Below are 14,643 nucleotides of genomic sequence, written 5' to 3' on the forward strand. Positions count from 1 at the left end.
ACTCCCCAGAATTAATCATTCTTCCCTGTTGTCTTACCCCTTGCAGCATCTTTCTAAGCTGCTGCAGTACCAGCAACCACATCCTCTCTTGTATGGTACGTCTTCTCTCACCTTCCTTCCTGGCTGCTGTGTTAGCACTGTTACTTGCCCTGTTGCTATAGAGGGACCACAAGTTCTGCTTTACCACATCCTTTGGAGGATACAATAGGCTAAGGGGGAGGAGAAGGCTTGGGTTGACACCAGGATAGCAGAGGTGGAGGGTTTGGGCTCTGGTGAGGAAGGTTGTTTGCTGTGGTGGTAAGAGCAGCCCTTGGAACCGAGACCAGGAGGTTTCTTACAGGAGCACCTGCTCCTCCTGGAGTTCCAGCACTCCTGCACCCATGGCTGGGCGGCAGCAGTGACTCAGAGGCTTCTGGCTGCTGCAGCCAGGAGCAGTTTCAGTTCGGTTTAAGCTGTCAGCAGAGAGAACTAGACATTAAGAGTGTGTGTGTGTGAATGTCTTGGCAGTTGATGACACTGGTTGTACTCACACAGGGAGGCGTCGTCCTGTGAACCACGTGTCAGGTTTTGCAAGGCTTTCCATCATAGGTGTTTAAGTGGGTCACCAAGAAGAGTGCTCCTGGTGACCCATCAGGAAGGCAGAGGGAGGTGTCTTGCTGCCGACCTGTTGCTCTGTGCTGCTGCTGAGGAGCTGCTCTCCCTCCCTCCCTGCTTTCAGAGCTTGCTGGTTGGCTTTGCACTGCTGCTCCTTGTGTTCTCTGTAACCTGCTATTGTGGTTTAGAGTCTCGTGTTGTGAATCATCTTCTATACAACGAGGCTATAAGAGGATGAAGACGAGCTCGACATTTTTGTTAGTGGGCGATGCACCTATGCAGCTTTACTGTAGATGGGTCTTTTTGTTAGGTGTTGCAATTGAATTTGATCCCGGTGAACCCTGACGAGCCGGTTGTACTGCCAGAACTGGCCTTGCCTCAGGGTGGCAGTAATACTCGTTTTGCTCTCCAGGTGCTGGCCTCTGCTTAGGTGGCTTTTTTCAGAAGTGCTTCTTGTTTGACTCCAGTCAGGTTTCCATCAAGGTAGGGTTAGGGTATGGCCGAAACCTGCCTATGAGACAGCACTTCTGCTTAATTAGCAGGAGGGGTCACTCTTGAGTTTGTGGAAGGTGGTTTTCTGGGTGGGGATGAGTGTGGTTGGTCTCAGGAGCAATTAAGAGGGTTCCTCTCTGTTGTTGCCCTTTGCTGTGCGAAGGGCCTCGCTATTATACTGGGGCAACATTATTTTAAATCCAAATTAAAATTGGCATAAGCATTAGAATTTATTTTGCTTTACAGCTTCAGCAAAATGCTGAAGAGAGTAAGCATTTCAAGGCTGAAATATAGACCAGAAACTGCTTAATTTGTGATGTTTATTGGAACAAGTAGGACAATTAGAGGTGAGTTTATCTAGCAACATAAAAAATATTTCAACGTAAAACACAGTCTGTTTGCATTCCTGATTTCTGGGATTACCCCCACCCCTAAGTTTGAAACGCACTGAGTTGCCTGATGATGCAGCAAAGAATCGTATTTTTGTGTCTGTTTTCTCCTAACTGGATCAAGTTCTGAGGTGAATCAGAAGAGATAAAAGTTAAAGACCTTTAGGGCTTTATGGAAAAATGAATTTAAGGGATGGCAATGAAGGGAAAATGGAGGTGGAAAAGATGCATTTTTATTCTAGGGTATTTATTATTCAGCTCAAGTGGAAATATGCCTATTTAAGGTGAAAGGTCAGGAAGAATTAATTTAATACTTAAAGGGTAAAATGGAATTGAACATATGAATAGGAGATCTGCATGAAAAATGCACGTGATCATAAACAGTTTTGTGAATGAGAACTGCATATACAGGGGTTATGGAAGGGCAGATTCATACAACAACTGGTAAAGCCACAGCATCATTTGAATGTAAACAAGAACACGATGGTTTCCTTGTCCCATCGGTATGTCTTCCACGATGCTCTTAGTGCTCTTAGTTCTCCTTGTCTGTGCCGCATGAAGCAAAAGGTTAGTGTCCTGTACTCTGTTTTGTACTTAATATACTTACTGTGTATAAACATGGATGTTTGTTTAGTTGTCATTAAGTGAGGATTTCACTGACTGTAGCGACAAGTTTTGTGTGGGAAGTTGTCTCTCATCAGTAGTGGCTGAGTCAACAGATGCTGAAGCGTTCATAATTTCTTCTCATCTCTTTTCTGGAAGGCTCTTGCAGTGGTAGCTTGTACTTTATGCATTTTCTTTCATTATTAATTTGCCTGAATACTGTTAACATTTGCATATAGCTTTATTGTAGGTCTCTGAGGATCTGTGATCTGAATTCTGTAGTATTCTGCTAGAACTGTAGTGCCATATGGGACTTAACCAAGCCTATGAAGCTCTCATCATCTTGTTAATTATTTTTATAATTTGAAATTGTTCAACCATGGAATCTAAAAGTGTAATTTAGAATTTGAACAATGTAACGTACTCTTGATCTTCATTTTAATTCCTTTTTGCCTATGGAAATGGGTGAGTGTTCAAAAAAAAAAAAAGTATGTGGGAGGAGAAAGTATGAACCAGAGATGAAAATCAGTGTTTAATTCCCCTATTTCTACTTAAGTTTTTAGGACAGTGGATAAACAAGTAATTTGGGGATGAAACTGAATCGAAATCTGTGGAGAATGAGGCAGTAGAAAGTCTTCAAATATTCTTGAGGTTTAAGAATCACAGGTTTTTTATTATGCTGCCAGATTAGAATTATAGGAGGAATATGCTAAATATAAAGACTTTGTTTTTCTGTTATTAACATGTGAATTTTCAGCATACTCTTTCTTCACTACATGTCTCTGTATTAGCATTCTTCTGAATTTCACACCCCTGCACCACTATCTCTGAAAACAGCAGAAGGAGTGACGGAGTGTGACAGCTCAGTCTAGTTACTGGTGTAGTAAACGGTGCCACGTAAATCTAAGCTGAGCAGGTTTGACACAATGATTAAAACTGCAGAATTAATTGGTAAGGTCTCCCAGAATCTAATGTTTTGTTCACACTGGAAACCAAATAGAAATCCCAGGACCAGTGGCCTAGCGCTATGGTGGAGTTGGACTCCATGTCATCAGCCTTTCATTTTGTGACAAGCACTTACCAGGCACAGGCAGTACAGTGACCTGAGTGAGTGTTGTCTGGCTGCAGAGAGACCAAGACTAACTCAAGAGAAGAGTTTATTTCAGCAGATGTTAATGCTGAAGCCCCTTGGTGGCAAATTAAGGTCTCATCCATCACTGGATCTGAACTTGCCTTGTGTTGAACTATTTCACAATAGATGGAAGCACCCTTGAAAGAGGAAGGAATATCTTACTGAGTCGATCTTTAAAGACCACATGAATAACACTTTCTTTATTGCACAATAATTGGTTGTACTCCATGTTATGTGGCTTAGAAATGGGAAGAAAGTTTTTCTTTCTTTTGTTTGTTTTTTTTTTTTTTTATGGCTAACTTTCTTCTTCCCAAAATACTTTGCATAGCTGGGGAATGTGACTTCAGGAGAGAACAGTTGAGAAGTGAGGGGATTTGACAGCTTAAAGTATCCGTTGAAATGAAAAAAAGCAAATAGGCAGCACTATATTTCCATTTTAAGCATTGTCAGCGTAGCAAGCATGCAGGCAAGTTTCAGAAAGAATGCTTGAATGTGAGGTTATTTGGGCAGTGGTAAAAATGCTGGGAGAGAATTAATGGAAACAGAAATGAAGTTAGAACCACACTTTGCCTTAGGGATAAAAATTTCAAAGCATTCTGGGTACTTGGATGTCCAATTCCCATTGAAGTTAATGACTAAAGTTCTTTCCTCTTTTGAGCTGTAATTTTTGTGTGCATGCTCAAGAATGTGTTAAGCTCAGAACAAATACAATGATGCTGTTTCAAGCAGCTTGCAGCAGAGGCTCTGCTTTCCCACCCATGTGAAGTCAAGTGGGTCAGCTCGTATATTCAGACTCCTCTGTCACTCGGGGAAGGCATGAAGTGTTTGTACTGGCACATGTTGCTGTCATTGGGAAGTCGGTGCAGTCTGGTGAAGAGAAGTTAGAGCTGTACCAGTAGGTTATTTACATGCACATCTTGATTGTCAAACAACAGTCTATTTATTAAGCTGTTGATGTCACAGTAACTATAGGGACTTGAAATGGGTGAACATGAGATTTGACAGCTTGGAAGGCCGAAGGATGTAGACAGTAACATGAAGGTTGTGGTAGCAGCCTGCTGTGTTACACAACTCATTGTCAGTGCAGTATTTTGCTTGGGAGTGTTCTTAGATGTAAACCAGTCTGAGTCAGAGGAAAGTAGTGAATGCTTCTAGAATGTTTTGGTGTTTCTTTTTCAGAGAAAACAGGTGCAAAGTGATCTTTTGTTTCTCCTCCCCGCACTGTGGTCCAGTGGGAGCGTTCTCACTGACCACTGCGTCGTCATTCTTGTCTCGTTTTCTTGCTTTTCTTGAAGAAACCTAAAGCCTTGTGGAATTTATTGTTTTCCAATGTTATCCCTAACTGGAAGGATGAGGAAACTGCAAAAACAGAGAAGAGTCTGTATGTTGAAATTGAAAGCTGAAACAGAAGCTCATGGAGGTACCTGAGCCGTCTTCCAGCTGATGACTGAAGCTCCGCAGCTGTAGTGGCACACTTCACCTACTTAAACCTGGATCCATCTCGGGCAGGGATGGTGCCCTTTGTGCTGAAACAATGTGCTGCTTTCATTAAACTGCTCCTGGTTGTAGAGTCGAGTTCCTTCAGAGCCAAGATAGATAAATCCTCCCAAGCTGCACTCCCGCTTCTTTTTGTAAGGTAGATCCTTCCCCAGCCACCAGCTTCTTCCTGGTTTCAGTGAGGCACTGATACATTTATTGATCTCTGGGTTTGAAAATCAGTGTTGAGTTTTACTGTTTGGGTACGAGAAGCTGCTTACACCCGGTGCTACAAGTGCATAAGTTAACCAAAGTACTACGCAATATTAGTGCTACTAATTTACATTGCCCCCTTCATGAGAACTTTTTTTGCTGGGATCAATTACTCAGAAGAGCTTTTTTTTTTAAGCTATAAAATGATTCTGGAGTTCAGTGCTAACTGAAATGAAACATAGTACTGGAATTTGGAAATCTTTTGAGGAGTACACTTTTCTAGGAGTCTGCTTCTGGGAAATCTTTTGTAGGAGGCAGTCTATAATGGAGAAGGGTGAAAATCACAGTGTTAAATGTGATATTAAAACTAGACCAAATTTGCTGCAGAATAGCTGACACTTTAACTCTTCAGATTCCATGTGATAATGCATTTTTGTAAGGAACTTTGGAAATACTAAATCAAATTTGTAAAAAAATCTTATTAATGTTGATAGTTTAAATGCATTATGTTGTTAACTATTTTTTAAAATCTCCTTTTTAGAAGTTGTTTTTGCATTGATGCATGTATTCCCAAATTTTGGTTTTCCATGAGTTAAAGGTTATACTTTATGATCAAAGCATTCTCTGTACTCTGTCATCCCTACGATACACAGAGCCTTTGCCTATCTTCATCTTGCTGAGCAGATCCATGAAACAAGGAGGACTATCAGTGTTGGGTCCCTCTGGCTGCACCGCCTTTCCTTGGGACTCTCATTCTCAGCAAGTGATGGTGCTGCCAATTTTACTGACTTTTTTTCATCCTTAAGGAAAACAGAAAAGAGAATGGATCCCAGTGTAGCGCACTGTTGTGGGGTGTTGGCTGATTAGTGAAATGACACTTGGGCCAAAACTGTTCCATGCCCAGCAAAGGACAGAAACTCTTCAGCAAAGTCTCCAGAAAGCTACATTTCACCTTGTCTTGCTTCTTGATGGCAGAGGTCAGTGCTTGTAGTTTGTCTGGTTGAGGTTCTTCTGGTTACAGCTCAGCATAAGGAGAGGTGTTTCTGCTCACTTTATAAATAGAAAGTTAGCCTCTTCACAGAGTTGGTCTGACAGCTGCACCACGGTGTATTTGCCTTTGCACTGCACATCATGGAGTTTTCTTTCGCCAGACTTGACATAGTGAGGCCACTGAAACAGTCCAGCAGATCCATCTATGGGATGACAGACCAAACTGAGGTAGCTACCTGGAGCCATTTTCAAGTTTTTATTCATACTCTGATCTAAATGACACTCTTGAGAGTTGAGTTGTGATAGTAGTCGAAGAGGTTTGGACAAGCCACCACGAAGACAGCCTTTCCAGGGTGAACCTTATCTTTCTGTGCCATTAGAAGTCTGAATTACCTTGAAGGGCAGGATCTCCTTGAAAGGCATTCTTTCCTGTGGGAAACCATGACCTTTCCTCTTTGGATGGGGTTGCAGTAGGTTGCTACATTAGTTTCTTGCTACTAGGATGGTGTATCTGATAAGGGTGGCTTAATTTGCTTGGGGGGATTAGGGAGTGGATTTCCCTCCCTGAGATTTCTCCTCTCAAAGTTGGGAGTGTGTGTGAATGCATGTAAACTTGTGAGTAATGGGCTGCCTCGTAGGGTATTTATTTTCTATGCATGTGTTAATGTTAAATAATGTAAGTTGTGGAAGAGTAGGGTGTGGGATAGCTATAAGACCTCTTTATCAGAAACCTTAAAAAGGCCATGGTTGCACTACTTGCTTGACGCCAGCATAATCTGGGAGATTCAGAGGGTGTATATTTGCAGCAAAGCAGAAGGTGCCTCGTTATGCTTGTGTCGTGCTCCAGGCAGCACACCGTGTTCTATCCTGATCTGAGCCCTCTGGGAGGAGGAGAGGTCTGTGATCTTACTTGTGTCATCTTTGTATTCTCCCAGCTGTGAAATTGTCCGAAATAAGGATTTTTCTATATGCAAATATGTACTGGTTGAGTCCACATCTTGCCTTTCTGCAGAATACATACATCCTCTTTTTGAGTGAATGATGTTACATTGGTTTAAGGGTGATTTATATTGCTGGAAGCCAGGCTTTTATTCTTTATAGTTTGAAATTACTTTTTTCAGTTGCCCTTAACTACTTTTTTCAGTTCTTGGAGAATGGGGCTTAGAAGTTCTTTACTATTTTCGTAACTTTATACTATTGCCCTTTTGCTGTTCTGCCCCCAGTGCATCTAATTGACTAAACCTGATGTAATTTAAATTGAAGCCTAGTCTAGTTCGGCTGAATTGGTTCAAAGTAGTACCTTACGCTAAACCAGAGCAAGTATGCAGATACCCAAGTCCTTTGTGTCCTCTTTCACGCATGTTACCTGGTCTCTTAACTAGCTTCTTGTGTGGGTTTTGCACATCTCCTCCTCTAAAATAGTTTCTATTTCTCCCCTTCAAAATACAGTTAAAACAGTTTTATAGCAGTTTCTGTCTACATGATGTTCAATGCTGGAAGAATCTCTTCTGATAGTGATCTAATTTAATGTCAGAGCCAGATATGCTACAAAGCAGAAAGTGATATTTGCTTAAAAGTGACATATTCATATACTAAACTCTATAGTAGTTTTATGTTATTTTTCTACTCCATGCATCTAAGGAAGTGGGCTTGTATTGCTTTGATAACGTTTGATAGCTCTACAAGTATAAAGTCACAAGACCAAATCTTTGGCAGATAGAAGCGGTGCTTCTTTCTATCAGAAGCTTTAATTGTGGCAGCTTAAGCATCTGACCCAAATCTATTGCTGTGTACACGTGGTCTTTTGGGGGTTTTTTTAAATGTTGTAAATCTAACCTTTCTACTGCAGATACACAAACTTTTTCACTGTTTTCAATGTAAAGCATAATACAACCTGGTGTCATGTAAGTCAGGCTGATAGTAAAGACCTTGTTTACACTGTGTTTCTGTCAGGATAAGTATTCAGTGTATCACAGTTTTAAAAAGCATTTTTCCAGTCTTGTAGAAACATTAACTTCTGAAATACTGAAATGGATGGTTATGGAATGTGAGTATAGCTGAAGTAACCAAATTTTTAAAAATAAGTTAATTTTAGGTTAAATCCGCAGATAGTAATAAGCTGGCTTGGATAATGAATTTGGATTTAGAGTTGCTTAATTTCTCTTGGCATTTGAAAATCCCAAACTGATTTGTGGAATGTTCTTGATTGGAAATGATTATTGAAAACATGTGTCACTGTTTTTGAGGGCAACAATATTTGAAGAACAAAGTAGCATCTGTTATATAAATGGAGGTAGACAAGAAAATTTACTGTAAACATAGCTAATGAAATTTTTTGTCGCATCATTAGTTAGCATGTCTTCTGTTTTAGAACAGAACAGGCTATAGGGGAAGTAAAATCTCTTCTGTAAAAAGATTAATTTCTAAATGATCCTTTAAATTCATAACACTGACAAAGCTGGAGTCAAAATGTATATTTTTCAGATGAAAATCAGAATTATTAATTAGAAATATACTCGAACTTCTATTTAATTCTTCAGAGTATATATATTTCTTATCCTTTGTCTAAGTGTGTCTTTATATCAAAAGATTCAGTAGAATTGCCAGGATTTCTGAAATGAAAGTGATTCAGAAATGAGGAATGAAGAATGTTACTGAATTGGTCTCATGTTAAAAGACAGATTTCCATCGATTTTAAAAAACCTGTGTTGCTACAAAAATGTCTAACTGTGGTAATGGAAAATATTAGTAACACTTTCTTTATGGTGGTATACCCTTTGGAAATTATTATTAGCTATCTCTATGTTTAACGGGACTAAACTATTTTTTTTTGGTTCGTTGCAGGACCAGTTTGACAACTTAGAAAAACACACGCAATGGGGTATTGATGTTCTGGAGAAGTACATCAAGTTTGTAAAAGAAAGAACAGAGATTGAACTCAGCTATGCAAAGCAGCTTAGGTAAGTTGATGCATAAAGTTCTGGACTTTGCATCTGTTCAGAGCCTGTAAACTTACAGATGATTACTGTTTTGGTGGTGGTAATTTGGTTTGTAATAGTGGCTTTTAGAGAATAGCTTTAATTTAGGGAATGGAAGGCTAAAAATTTAAGATACTGTTTCATTATCTCTGCTAAAAGTCAAATGCTTTGCAAAAAGAAAGGGTATTTAGGTGACTGAGTAGCACACTAGGGCTTACTCACAGTTTATGCATGATTAATCTCTCAGGCTTTGAGGATAGCATTGTAATGTTTTCCATGAAATTGGGAGTGCTGCATGTAAATGCTGAAGAGTTTAAGAATTCAGCAGAATAATGATCATTTGTTGTAAGGCAAAGTTTAGGGTTTCTTTTCATAAGACAGGCTCTTTCTGAATGTGAGTTGGAGAAACTGCAGGTCAGAAAGTCAGTCTCAGCCCTTGGAAATTTTATCTATGTAGTTAGACAGGTTGCAGCCTGACATTTGAATTTTGACAGTATTATAATCTTGCCACTGTTCTTGCTTGTGTCTCTCGAGCAGAGCAGAGACTCTGTGAATTTGTCTCAAGTAGCTAAATTACTGGAAATTCCTGCTAGGTACTTTCTACATGTCTGGTTTGACCATCAGGTTGTACATAGAGATGAGTGTATGTGAACCAGACCCAGAAAACATATTCCCTGAGGTCAGATCCGGTGTAAACGGGGCAGGACTACAAAGAACCCTCCCACAATGGGTAGCTCTTACCCTGCTTTTCCCAGTAGGGTAGAAAAAAATGAGAGGTGAACAGGTCTTAGAAGGGAGTTCAACACACAAACAGTCCTGCTGCTGCTGAGAGCGCTGTAGGTGCAGTGGTGTGGGCAGCCACTAGTGTCCAGGGACGTAAGCTGGAGGTGGTGGAGCCAACTGGGGAAGGGAGTGCAGGGCTTCATAACCCCTCCAGTAAATCCGTAACTTTTTTTTTTTGCATGACTGTATAATGCATATTAGAACTCCTTTCATCTTAGTATTTCTAGAGATTGAGAACTGAGGTTCTAGTTGATCTGTATGGATCTAAAGCACAGTGTCTATTTAAAAAAAAAAAAAAAATACCCCAAATTCTTGATGCTTGCGTTAGAATGGATTGGAGATGCGCAACAGCCTGTTCTTCACAAGGAGCTGGTAGCTGATCAAACCCTGCCTTTATGGTTATGTGCTTTCTCAGGGGAATGCCACAAGGATTCCCCAGGGTTTCTGCTATAGACAAGCAGGAAATAGAAAATGACTTGTGCAGGAACAAATTGCTCACATCCTATGGAGATGAGAAGAGATTGAATTACAGAGGCAAAATGAGCCGGAAGAAAGAGTATGACTAGACTGGGAAACCAGAGCAGAGTATCTGTGTAGGCAGGCCAGTCTTACAAAGAATCACACGCGAGACTCTGAATTTCCTAGGATGACAAATTTCAGGTGTAAAGAGTATAATTATGAAAATAAACACACAAATAAAATGCTTAAGGAAAGTGGGTGATAGTCAGAGGTAAAACTATCTAGAGTTTTATTTCTTATTCTGTCCTAGACTTCCAAAACAGACTTTGTCAATTTGTTTCTTCTCTCTGTATTTTAATTCCCCACACATAGCTGAATTTGTCTGTGACTGTCGTTACCCCCCAGCCCCTGAGTGTGATTTGAGGACAAATACATTCATCCACAAGGAGCTCTTAAACACAATGATGGTTGGAGTCATATAAGAAATTAGAGGTATAAAATAACAGCCAAAAATGTAGTCTTGTCAAATGTTGAGATAAAACAGGACATTTAAAAAAAAAAAAAAATCACACATCTGCTTTTAATAAATCTCCTCAAGCCTGGTTCAAACCTTTCTTGTATCACATCCATTTGGTGTAAAAGGGCTGCAGCACATCACTGCATGTCATAACTTGCAGACATGCTATTAAAAGGGGACAAGTTAACACAAGATACTCCTGTGAATTTAACTCTGTTTTATTTATAGTGTAAGTAAAGCTGCTGAACTTTATTTTCTTCTGTGAAACTTGTGTTTTCCGCTTGATCTTGGGGGCCCCTTGCTAGCTATTCTTCCTGTCTGAGTTATCTACATCTCAGCTTGTTCATCTGTTGAAGCTTAATTGGCTTCTAATTACAAATGCTTCTGTCCTTCCTCTTTGTAATTCTGCAGATATATATGTAGTAATTTTTTTTAAAATAGTGTGAAGTTACAACTATATACTTGGAGGAAGTATCAAATTTATCTAGTTACACCGGGGGAAGTAACTCACGTGTCCCATACCTTACACGTGGTGCCTGCACTATTCGAGTCCTGTTTGTGCCATTTACAATCAGTCCTGGTTTGAGAGTCTAATTCAGATTTGACATGATTGTTTTCTTAGGTGTTTTACATTATAATTGTTTGGTCATTAGGCTAGGCTAGGAAGGAAGGGATGCAGAAATTATAGTAGAGTGTTTACTAGTTCCTGCATTTTGTTTTGAACTTCCCTGGGATGTTGACATGCTGGGTGCTGTGCTCGGGTGCTGAAGCAGTGTTTGGTTGTTGTCTTTCTCTAGTCACTGCTTACTTTTGATCGTGAAGTGTGTCAAAAGCCTTGCCTAATGTGGTGATGCATAGATAGCCTCGAGGAAGACATGTGGAAAAAAAAATGCTTAAGATATCAGAATAATCTGAGAATCTGGAACCTCTGATAGATGATAAATGTGAGAGAAAGAGCAAGATGTTTAAGAAGTGAAAATAAGGGAGCAAAGAAGCAAGCTATAAAGACAGAAAAAATGATACAGAGTGAAAATCAAATAGAAGCATGAATTAGAAACAGGTGCACAGGATCTTTCCAGAATTGCCTTTTTACTGATGGTCTTTGTTCTTATGTGTTAGTTCCCTCTTTAATAGCTGTTAGCTCTGAAGATGTCACTGCTTCGTGAGCTTGAACCTGGGAATGGATGGTGTTCTGGTCATGATACTGCGTGGCTGAATGCTGAACTTCAGCAATACTTCTAGATTCAGTATCACTTCTGGTATTTTTGTGTGTATCCTGGTTAAAACCCTATGTATGTTTTTGATTTAAAAAAAAAAGGGGGGGGGGACACACAATCAAAACTCGCATAGACTATATTTTATGTGTTTTATAAAGTACATAGAAAATAATAAAACATTTAACCCAAATGCTAATCCTTATTACATGCTTTCAGAATCTTTTTTTTCTGTGAACACATACTGTCTGGATTTTGAAATGCCAGCTCTGTAGCATTTCTACACCTTTAAAGATTCCCAAGAAAGCAGTAGCTGTGTATGTCAGAATTAATTGGGCAGCATGACAGTGCAGGGAGATGGGTGTTTTGAGTGTGTGTGAAAATGCCTTATTAGTGTAGCCTTCTGTGCATGTTTTCTTGTGGTTTTTCCTTTCCTCTGAGCAGGTGTGTGGAAGGAGGCATTCCCATGGCATAAGAAGAGTGCTGTAAGACTTACTGTAATCATGCAGAACAGTTTGCAGAATTCTTCCCATGCTGCTGTTCTTTGGTTGAAGCTGCTGTATGCAGAACTAGAGAAAAGTTCATTGTTTCAGAGCATGCCCTTTTCAGAGAAGGCAGAGACTGGAAGGGAGATGCTCATTTGGATCCCTTCCAGTAGGGATACTTATATTTTGAGAAACACATGTTTGTCTGTGCAAATCTGCCAGGGTTCTGGCTACACTCTGTTTGGGCAGATGCTTCTTAATTCCTTAAGGAGAACAAAAGGAGTAAGAAATGTGAGACAAAGCCCTGCAGTAAAACCAGCATGCAACAGGGTGTGGGTTACACCTCTGAGAAAGCAGTTTCTTTTCATTCTGGGAGTCCCCCAAAGAGTTTGGCACAGATAGGTCAATGACACCTGGTAGTCCTTCAGACAAGGATTCCATCAATACCACTTGTCTGTTATTCTTTATCACTGAAACAACGTTGTAAAGCTAAAACAAATGACTTCCATTTCACAGTAGGGTAACAGAGACTGCAGGAAAGCATGGAGTAGTAATAGGGCTGAGTTTAGAGGAGATCTCAGTACTGCAGCACTGAAAAGGTCTTGAAATCACTAAATTAAATTTGTCAGCTTTCTGGTTTGCATTGTTTAAAGGATGCATGGTGTTGTAATGTGCAGTGTGCATCATAGTGCTGAGCTTTAGGTATCAGCAAGGTGTGCTGGGTGTCAGGTGCAGCACGTGTTCGTTAAACCTTTGGTTTGCTGCTGGCTAGGGGCTTGCAGTCAGTGCTTTCAGGACAATGAAAGCTATATAATCACTGTCAAATGTGCTAACAGTTTTCTTATTCAAGACATGATCACTTGAAGAGCATATCAATATTTTAAAATCAAATCATTAGTTGGATGTGGAGTAATGAGAGATGCAATCATCTGTGCTAATTGGGATAATCAAATTTCACATTTCTCCCAGCATCAGTGGGTAATCATAAAATGATCACCCTTTTGTCATCTAAGTGCAGCTTCCCATAGTTTTATGAAGATTTTTATTTTCCTTGGAAGCATCCTGCTAAAGGCAGGCAAACTTACCTGGCCATGAGTGCCATCTGCTGCAGCAAATGACACTTTAACAGGCTGGCTGACCTTTGGGTATGGAGTAGCACCTGCTACTGGGTGGAGTTTGTAAAGTATGTTTCTGTATCTAAGGATGAGTGTTTTTACTGTAAAAAGGTCTCTCCATTAGATCAGGTGAAGGAGACTTGCGCATCAGCAGAACCAGAACTCGAGCCTATTGACTTCATGACCTTAATTTATAAACTCCTTGGGTTCAGAATCTGCTACTTTACCACAGTTATAGAGACTGAAGCATGTGTGGCCCATTCTTTGAGTGCTACTACAATGCAATCAAAGCCTGATTACATTTATACTCTGAAAAGGTGTCTAGTCCTGCAAATAAAAACTGAAGCCTCACAGAATGTGTCTGCATGCGAAGATTATCCACTTAATTTAATGGAGATTTTAAATTTAATTTTATGTATATGTATTTTTAATTTTAGGAATCTTTCAAAGAAATACCAACCCAAAAAGAACTCCAAAGAAGAAGAAGAATACAGGTATTTTCATGATCCACTGCTGGTTAAGCATTCATTGATGGGGGAAGGCAAAAAGTTCTGGTTACCAACTAGGATTTGACTTGTAAAGCAAAGATTTTAAAGTCAAGTATAAGAGTATGGAAATCACATACGCAGAAACAGGTTTATATGGTTGATATTAATGAGTGGATTTTCAAAGTTTGTGTTTGGTCTGTAACTACTCAGTTTCCTTTATATGTTATGGTTTCTGGATGCCTGGTTTGGTTTTTTTTTGTTGTTGTTGTTTCTTTCATGTACCTTAAAAACTTTAAACCAGACTGAATGTTCCTGGCTTTTGAAGTGTATGACCAAACTTTTAACTACTTTCAGCAGGAACAGAAACATTTTAGCATGAAACTTAAGCAGTCTGCATAGGTATTAAATTACTCAAAGGGACTGACAACACAGATTAGTAATTTACTAAAGGGATAATGTTACAATGCCACAGAGAAACCAGTGAGTGACTCCTGAGGAGTAAGGTGAAGGATGTAGTTTGTGCTCCCAGTATCCTGGGGTGGATCGATGCATGACATGCTGCTGTTGGAGGATGTTAATGGCCTCGGCTGCCAGCTGATGATTCACGTACTCAGACTATATCTTCCTGGTGGCAGGGGACTAATGTAGCGATCGCAGATAGCGACTGCAGCGTCAGAGCACAGCTCCTTCACTGAGTGACGCTGCAGACATGGAT

The 14,643-nt window shown here is 39.9% G+C and overlaps 1 protein-coding gene across 15 annotated transcripts in view; it reads left to right on the forward strand.

Annotated features, from left to right (window-relative positions):
• Nucleotides 1-14,643, forward strand: part of FNBP1 (formin binding protein 1) — a 97,754-nt gene that overhangs the window by 23,648 nt on the left and 59,463 nt on the right. For all 15 annotated transcript variants that reach the window (XM_074923745.1, XM_074923747.1, XM_074923750.1 and 12 more), the window contains exons 2-3: nt 8,734-8,849; nt 13,878-13,934. In XM_074923745.1, the coding sequence (XP_074779846.1) occupies nt 8,734-8,849; nt 13,878-13,934 (173 nt within the window). The remainder of the gene's footprint in view (nt 1-8,733; nt 8,850-13,877; nt 13,935-14,643) is intronic.

The sequence above is a fragment of the Athene noctua genome, chromosome 20, assembly GCF_965140245.1.
Source record: "Athene noctua chromosome 20, bAthNoc1.hap1.1, whole genome shotgun sequence".
Taxonomy (NCBI): Eukaryota; Metazoa; Chordata; class Aves; order Strigiformes; family Strigidae; genus Athene; species Athene noctua.